The sequence below is a fragment of the Brassica oleracea genome, chromosome C3 (genome assembly GCF_000695525.1).
Source record: "Brassica oleracea var. oleracea cultivar TO1000 chromosome C3, BOL, whole genome shotgun sequence".
In the NCBI taxonomy this organism is placed as follows: Eukaryota; Viridiplantae; Streptophyta; class Magnoliopsida; order Brassicales; family Brassicaceae; genus Brassica; species Brassica oleracea.
Genome location: NC_027750.1, coordinates 8387193 through 8394761, shown reverse-complemented (window position 1 = coordinate 8394761; position 7569 = coordinate 8387193). Strand labels below are relative to the sequence as shown.

Here is a 7569-nt window from a genome sequence, read left to right as displayed (position 1 = left end):
GAAAGTAGTGGATCACTAATATTTTGGAATTAAAGGATGACTTTACAAAATATGCATACATTTTAGAAGTAGTTACAAAATTATTTTATTAGTGAGAGTATTCACTGAAACTGAATTTATTTTATGGATCCGAAAAAATAAAAGTATTCACCTGATATTCATAACCTTATATTACGTATTTGACAGAATTGGATCCGAAAATTTTGGAACAAAAATGGAAGTTACAAAATTATTTTATTAAAATGGTTATGTGATATATTTAGATAATCAATTAAATGCAGTTATATTTTAAGTTGGACTAAACATATATCAGCCGTTTCTAATTTAATAGAATAGATATATCATAAAAATATTCAGGAATCACAAACATGCATATTCTCTACACTCTCCTGCACACACACTGACACACACAAAACTGCACCTTAACGTGAGCTCTCTCGTTAGGTAGCTCACGAATTCTGAACATAAACCCTCATCACCATATATCATTCTTTGAACCCTCCTCGATTCTATATAAACATAAGTAAACCCCTAACCCACTAAATAGATCTAATATACAACAATCTAACTCTTAATATATTTCATAATACATAAAAAGATATAGAAGAAGATGGCATCATCCTCCAGCTCTTCCAAGTCTTCATTGGCCATGATCATGAAGGTGGCCGCGCTGGTGGCACTGGTTTTGGTGGCGACTGATGTGGACGGACAGAGCTGCAATAGGCACTTGAGTGGACTGAACGTGTGTGGTGAGTTTGTCGTTCCTGGAGCCGACAAGACAAACCCGAGTGCCGAGTGTTGCAGCGCTCTCGAGGCAGTGCCGAGCGAATGCCTTTGCAACACGATGCGCATTGCCTCTAGGCTCCCCACTCGCTGCAGCATCCCTACACTCTCATGCAGCTGATGATATGGACGTTATTATATATATCTATGTAAGATCACATATACTATAACGTCTAAAACATTAATTTCTCTTTATGTATCTAACCACTAGCTCTCGATTTTGTCTACTTACAGGAGAAGCATGGGAAGAGATCATGGAGATAAGATATTTAAGAATAAAGACTCTTGAGTTTGAGCTGTAGTTTTTTTTTTTTTATGTTTGCCGCTTAAAAACCAATGCGTTTGGAATAAAAAGATGAATAATATTGAAGTGAAATTATAATTTATTCGAATGGTTGATAAATGAATTCTTCGGGCAGCGAGCATTTCTCAACCGGAATGCCGAAACAACTCGTGGCATATAATACAAACAAAACAGCAAGCATTTACACACTGAAACGCGAAAACAACGCAACGTTGCTACTCCAGATTGGTGTGACGACACCGTATTGACTCAGGGGACTCGCCCAAAACCTCACCCAGTTTGTAAACAACCATCTCGAACAACACGAACAACGCTCCTTCGTACACACTCCCCATCGGCAACAACGGCCTCTCTCCCTTCTCCGTCGCACCTTCGCCGTCACTCGCCATCGTCTGCGCCGGAACATAACAAACATCCGTCGCGTGTTTCACACAAGAACCAGTCTCCGGCTGCGCGGTGATGAGCACAACCTTAGCGCCGGCAGCTTTCGCGACGGAGCAAATCGCGTCGACGGTGGAGAATCCTCCGGGACCGGCGGAGGCGATGAGGAAATCGGGAGACGAGATCGGAGGCGTGGTCATGTCGGAGACCAAGTGAGAGGAGAGGCCGAGGTGGAAGAGACGCATCGCGAAGGCTTTGAGCATGAGGCCTTCGCGTCCGACGCCGTGGAGGAAGACGCGAGCGCCGCGGCGGGAGACTCCGGCGAGCTCCGTCACGAGGAGATCCAAAGGCGGTGGGTGTGGATCGGTGGGGTTAGAGAAGACGGAGGAGATCTGGTTGCAGATTTGAGAGGATAGTCTCGACATTTCGTGGCGTTTCTCGTTCGCCATTGATGCGAGGAAAGATCAAGTTCGAGCGATGATGATATTATAAGATCTTCATTCGTGCAATACGAACCACATTTATACAGCTTTGTCAAAACGACGACGCATAGAGAAAACTTTTTTTTGTTTTTTTCGTTACTGCTTGAATAAAAGAGTGACTGACTGTAAGCAGCTGCATTAAAATGTTGTAACAATATAACATAGTTTCAGAATCTTAATTTTTCGTTTCCTGTTCCTTTTCGTTCTAAAAAAGGTTTAAATAGAGAGTTCTATAAAACCTGGACAAGAGTGTACACATTTGATTGAACAGATGTTTATGAAGATGACTTCTCCGCTGCTTCTACCTCTTTGGTAACGCCGCGTTCGCTGTGTGGTGAGGTTGTTGTCTCTGCTTTTTTACTCGCGCCATCATCCTCGTCCTCTTCTTCTTCGTAGAAGGACCCTAGGGATCTCAGTTCCTTCACCTTGTGGAACTCATCGTAATGTACTCTTCTGAGTTCACTGAACCTCTCATTTTTCTCACCTTCCAAACCTGTGTGTTTTTGCATAAAAACAGAAACATGAGATCAAACAAAAGAATATGAAAGTTAATGTTTGTTTGGTTTGGAGGGGAGGACCTTCATTATCTTGATCCACTGGATCTGCTTCTTCATCCTCAGCCGAGCTCCAGCCGCCACCACCAGAGCCAGACCCCTGGCTAGTAAACCTAGCATTCTTCAATTCTTCCGCACGTTGCATATCATCAACGCATTCGTCAAACGATCTTCCTCCTCTAGGAGATAGAGAACCTGGTCCACAATTAAGAAAAAAAAAAGTATGTCTGAAATACGCACGCTCATAAGTGTATCCAAAGCTCTGCGCAAACACAAACAGAAGCCAACTAAAAGTAAATAGACAAACCATCATCATCATAATCATCATCATCATCATCGTGAATCATGGGGTGGTAAGGAGTCTTTGGCTCAGTGATCTTCTGCCTAACAGGCTTGTTAGATTCAATCTCCACAATATTAGCTTCATCCCATTGTACACGCCCCCTGTCACCAATACAAAAAAAAACTAGCATCTTTAATGTGACACCAAGAGACACTAGTAATTAGCGACAGGCAAACTGATAGAAACAACCCCATGAGAACAAAAACTACATTATCTGAGCCTTAAACTAAACACAATAAACTCCCATATAACCTTACGGTTAACCAATTCTGCTGGGATATAAAAAATGCATTAACAACTAGACCTCACTCTTCCAATTTCCTTTTTTTTTTTTTTAAGATCTATTTTATGCTTCCAGTACATGTAGAAGGCTTAGAACTTCATGTCTATAGATATTTCTATCCATCAACAAAACTAACAGAAGCTCATTGCCCCGGAAGCTAATCTTATTGTAAAAGCTTATGCTAGGTAACGGTCTGATGCTACGGTCCAAGTATAGAAATATACTTCATGTTCGGCTGCTTGTATTCTATTTCCGCCTAATTGAGCGCAAAATCTGCTTAACTTTCCAAAAAAAAATATAAAGGAGCAACTCAAATCATAAACCTCTAAAAGACAAAGAAGCAGCTCGGTCACACCAACCTCAGAGATTATTCAAATAAGTGTTACATAACCAACTACATCATTTTAAAAAACAATGGGCAATCGAAAGGAATTGAGAACAAGGAAGCATCTAGTTGAGCAAACCTATAAGCAAATTCAACAAGTAACACGCGTAAGAAGCCCTAGCCCATATTTGAGAAATCGAGCTAATCAATCGATGGATTGAGTATCAAATATTCTCCGAAAGTAAGTAAGCCGACGAACACTTACTTCTTTGGATCAGTCATCTTCTTCGATCTCCAGCTAACTCTTTTTTTTTTTCCTCGATAGGTAGCTCGCAGACTGGGGTTTTGGGATTTCTCGAATTTACCCCCTCCAGCGTTACGAAGCCGTCCCTTTGTTTGACTTTGACTGCGATGGCATTTAGATCTCGCCATGTGGATCCTTATTGACACGTGTCGGGATCTAACGCATAAGGGTAGTTTTGGAATTTGGCATTTTGAGGAATGAAGGGGACGATTGAATCGAATCGAAGAAGAAGAAGAAGAAGAAGACCAACGACAACAGAGTTGAGTGCAAAAACGATTCTTCACAACTTGTAAAAGGATCTTTGATTTTTCTTCTTCAGAACTGTAAGAATCTTCATCCTGATTTTTTTTTTTTATCAATTTATGTAGATTGTATTTTAATATAGCTCTTCGCGCAGTATGATATTTGATCTTAAATGTTGTGTGAATGCGAATGTGGTGATTCACTGTTTTTGATCTCTATATAACATTCTGTGATCTCTACTTTATCTTTGTTGATGATATTGCTGAATGATAGGATTCGGTGAAGATATGATATTTGCATTGTGGAAGTTAGATCCGGGAATGTATTTTATCTTTGTGATAATCCTATTACTTGTTGATTCTTCTGTTATGCTTAAGTAACTAAGCCACAATCTTATTTTATTTTGTTTAGGGTTGGAGGAAAGGAAGAGATGTTTTCACTGATGCATGGACTGTGGAGTTACATGTTCAGCAAGACTGAGTTCCATGTCCTCATTCTCGGTATCGACAAAGCTGGCAAGACGGTACTCTTCTTTTGTAGCTCCCATCTGAAGACACGGTTCATCTCTTTAACTTTTTTATTTGGATGGTTGTTAGACGTTTTTGGAGAAGTTGAAGACGATCTACTCAATCTCTGAAGGTCTTCCGCATGATCGAATCGTCCCCACTGTTGGCCTTAACATTGGTCGTATTGAAGTCTCTAATGCCAAAATTGTGTTTTGGGACCTCGGCGGTCAGGTAATAACAGTCCCAAGCTTCTCTCTTCCCCTCCTTAAAGTGTACATTGTTTCTTACTCATTGTCAAAAAAGGGTTAGTCTTTCTACTCAAATAAGACCTCGCTCGCTCTCTCTTGGTCCCCTGTTAAGCCCACAGAAAGCAGCAGCAATGACAACAACGTTTACCCACTGTTTAACGGTGGAGTCACTAGAGAATCACAGACATGAACATGACAGTGGTTCTTCCTGCGACTCCATACCATACCCTCTTAAACAAAAAGCCTTATCCATGTCTCTGATTCCTCTAGTTGGCGATATCAAAAACCCCACATGTTCAGGTCCAGCGTTTTCTCCTGTGACTCCCCCCACGGTGAACGGGGGTGAACACTATTGTTATTGTTGCTACCTCCTATGGAATTAACTGGACCAAGAGAGAGCTCATGATGATACTTATTTGATAAAACATAATAGTTTGTAAGACTGTAAGGGATCTTTTGAATAAGAGCTACACAAACAAACCCATAGACTGTTTGTTTCTTCCTGTTGAAAACGATCAGTTTGTATATATATTTGAAAAAAGATTAAGTCTTTCTAATCAAGTAACTATGTCTTTGGCTATCTTATGGCAGCCTGGTTTGCGTTCGATTTGGGAGAAGTATTACGAAGAAGCACACGCATTGATATATTTGAGCGATGCAGCTTGCCCTTCTCGCTTTGAAGAGTCTAAATCTGCTCTAGGTAAAGTTTAAGTTGACCTCCAAACAAGCATCATCTATGAAGCTAAAAATATTAATTTGTATTCAACCAGAAAAAGCACTGCGGCATGAGGATTTGCAAGGAGCGCCTCTTTTGATATTGGCAAACAAGCAAGTAGGGATATGGCATTGCCTTCGTATGTTATATTAAATTCTCCTGAGATATGTTTTTGATTTGATAAGTCTTGAATCTTAGGATCTCTCAAATGCTGTTTCGGCTGAGGAACTGGATCGATACTTGGATCTAAAGAAACTGGACGAAAGGGTGTACATGTTTGAAGCAGTTTCTGGATATGATGGGTAAGTAATAATCACAGGAATCTTGTAGCTTCAGTAGAACAAAATTGAAGCAGTGAGTGAACTTTTTAAATGCTTTTTTGTTGAGCAGAAGAGGAATCAAGGAAAGTGTAGAATGGCTGGTGGGTGTGATGGAGAGAAGCAAAAGAACCGAAACACTGAGAGCTCGTACCGGATATGTTCCTGTCCCATCTTCCTAGACATTGGAGAGATTCTCAAACCATTTTGTAGATAAAAGAAACAGACCAGAATGTTGCATTTTTTTGGGTTGTTGCATGATGAGTAGGTGTAGCAATCTTCTTTAAATTTGTTTTTTTTTTGTCACGCACTCATGTCATTCATCGATTTTTTTTCATCTGCACTACTACATGAAATAACCAATAAGAAACAGACGTTTTTAATAATTAAAAGAAAAACACTAAATTTCATTACGTCATTCCGAGCTAGCAGGTCTGCTTTGCTTTGTTACCTGAGACTAAATTGTGGGAAGAACTCACTTAACCTGCCAACTTGCTTATCCTAGATGAAAAAATTAGTTTCATATGGGCCGAATACGCCATCTATCTGTCATATAATAAACTATATATATTAAGGATAAAGTCTGGAGTCTCAGAAAATATATTGGAATCGTCAAAAATAAGCCAAACATGCACCAAGATATCAAAGCACATGTAGTTATTCTATCGCATTAGCATTCTCTAAATGTAATGGACCGTCGATCGACGTGTACTTTTTGCATTCGCTTTCTTTGTCTTCACCAATAATTGAAAACAAGACATAAAATAAAGAGGCTACAAAATGAACCACGTAGGAGTTGAGATCTACAACGACCAAACTAATCGTTAAAGAGAGAGGTTTCAAAACTTGAGGTTCATATTGTACCAACGCTAACGTAAAACCTAATCTCGTGTTTTCATTTCTTCCTTCTTTAATGCGATTTCTACTTGAACCCAAAAATGTAAATAACATTAGCTCACTTTTATTCATTTTCTTAGATGAGGAAAACATTACTGCAATTTAAAAAGTACATCCCATACTACCTTATCCCGTTCTCTTACACGAGGAATCGAGATCAAGGTATTTTACTCTAAAGCATACTAATGTAAACTAAACATACTGTAACCATTACACATTATTCAGTGATCTTCGAGTGGTTGTTTAGCCATGTGTGCATGCCTGCATGGTCATATTTTGATAGATTATCCAGGTTTTTAGCATTACTCGGATGATAAATAATTTTTTTTTAATAAATGCAGATAATTTGCATATACCCCACGTAATTTTCCTAATTAATATTCTTTTCTTTTTTTTGACAGCTCCTAATTAATATTCTAGCTGGAAGCATTGGGAGAACAACAAGCACCAATGACGTGAAGTCGTGAATCATGAATGCGTTTCTATTTCAAAACCACACAAAATAAAGTTCCACGTATCGTGAATTTAGCAAAAAAAAATTTTTTTTGCTAAATCAAAAAAATACTATGAGTCTGACACTATATATATGGTTTCGTCTTCGCTATATATGTATGATATGCTAACATTAAATCCAATATATAGAACACATTTTTATTCAGGTAAATAATCAGAGGGCAAATCTCCAAAATAACACTTTTCTAAGTTTATATCACAAAAATAGCACTTAAAAACTAAAATGACCAAAATAGCACATTTCTAAGTTTATCCTTTGAAAATTTTAATTTTTTTATTTTTCAAAATTTGAAATCTTATCCCCAAAACCTCATTTCTCAACTCTAAACCCTAAACCCTAAACTCTAAACCCTAAACCCTAAACCCTAAAT

At 38.8% G+C, this 7569-nt stretch overlaps 4 protein-coding genes across 5 annotated transcripts; 2 read left to right on the top strand and 2 right to left on the bottom strand.

The window, feature by feature from the left end:
- The first annotated feature begins 531 nt into the window (after positions 1–531).
- On the top strand, positions 532–1169 carry LOC106328295 (protein 108). Its single transcript, XM_013766712.1, has 2 exons — positions 532–932; positions 1018–1169. Exon 1 carries the CDS (start codon positions 611–613, stop codon positions 902–904), a length of 294 nt encoding a protein of 97 aa, XP_013622166.1. The 5' UTR covers positions 532–610; the 3' UTR covers positions 905–932; positions 1018–1169.
- LOC106328293 (3-hexulose-6-phosphate isomerase) lies at positions 1147–2052 on the bottom strand. Its single transcript, XM_013766708.1, has one exon. The coding sequence runs from the start codon at positions 1915–1917 to the stop codon at positions 1303–1305; it is 615 nt and encodes a 204-aa protein (XP_013622162.1). The 5' UTR covers positions 1918–2052; the 3' UTR covers positions 1147–1302.
- An 89-nt stretch (positions 2053–2141) lies between these two features.
- Positions 2142–3798, bottom strand: LOC106328294 (protein phosphatase inhibitor 2-like). 2 transcript variants are annotated; one of them, XM_013766710.1, is made up of 5 exons: positions 3721–3739; positions 3355–3411; positions 2812–2948; positions 2529–2699; positions 2142–2443 (listed from the first exon to the last, which is right to left on the bottom strand). In XM_013766710.1, the coding sequence occupies exons 2-5, from the start codon at positions 3357–3359 to the stop codon at positions 2226–2228; spliced, it is 531 nt and encodes a 176-aa protein (XP_013622164.1). In that variant the 5' UTR covers positions 3360–3411; positions 3721–3739; the 3' UTR covers positions 2142–2225. The 2 variants fall into 2 exon arrangements, with proteins under 2 accessions (XP_013622164.1, XP_013622163.1); XM_013766709.1 differs by lacking the exon at positions 3355–3411 and having other exon boundaries at positions 3721–3798.
- Positions 3799–3989: 191 nt separating this feature from the next.
- Positions 3990–6134, top strand: LOC106332622 (ADP-ribosylation factor-related protein 1-like). The gene is made up of 7 exons (XM_013771104.1): positions 3990–4082; positions 4414–4525; positions 4599–4739; positions 5348–5456; positions 5527–5588; positions 5670–5773; positions 5862–6134. The coding sequence occupies exons 2-7, from the start codon at positions 4433–4435 to the stop codon at positions 5968–5970; spliced, it is 618 nt and encodes a 205-aa protein (XP_013626558.1). The 5' UTR covers positions 3990–4082; positions 4414–4432; the 3' UTR covers positions 5971–6134.
- Positions 6135–7569: the final 1435 nt, after the last annotated feature.

Coding starts and splice junctions, on each gene's coding strand:
- LOC106332622 (XM_013771104.1), top strand. CDS start 4,433: ATGTTTTCACTGATGCATGGACTGTGGAGTTACATGTTCAGCAAGACT. Junction 4,740..5,347: donor TTTGGGACCTCGGCGGTCAG/GTAATAACAGTC, acceptor ATCTTATGGCAG/CCTGGTTTGCGTTCGATTTG. Junction 5,457..5,526: donor AGAGTCTAAATCTGCTCTAG/GTAAAGTTTAAG, acceptor GTATTCAACCAG/AAAAAGCACTGCGGCATGAG.
- LOC106328294 (XM_013766709.1), bottom strand. Junction 2,700..2,811: donor TGATGATTATGATGATGATG/GTTTGTCTATTT, acceptor ATTGTGGACCAG/GTTCTCTATCTCCTAGAGGA. Junction 2,444..2,528: donor AGTGGATCAAGATAATGAAG/GTCCTCCCCTCC, acceptor AAAAACACACAG/GTTTGGAAGGTGAGAAAAAT.
- LOC106328295 (XM_013766712.1), top strand. CDS start 611: ATGGCATCATCCTCCAGCTCTTCCAAGTCTTCATTGGCCATGATCATG.
- LOC106328293 (XM_013766708.1), bottom strand. CDS start 1,917: ATGGCGAACGAGAAACGCCACGAAATGTCGAGACTATCCTCTCAAATC.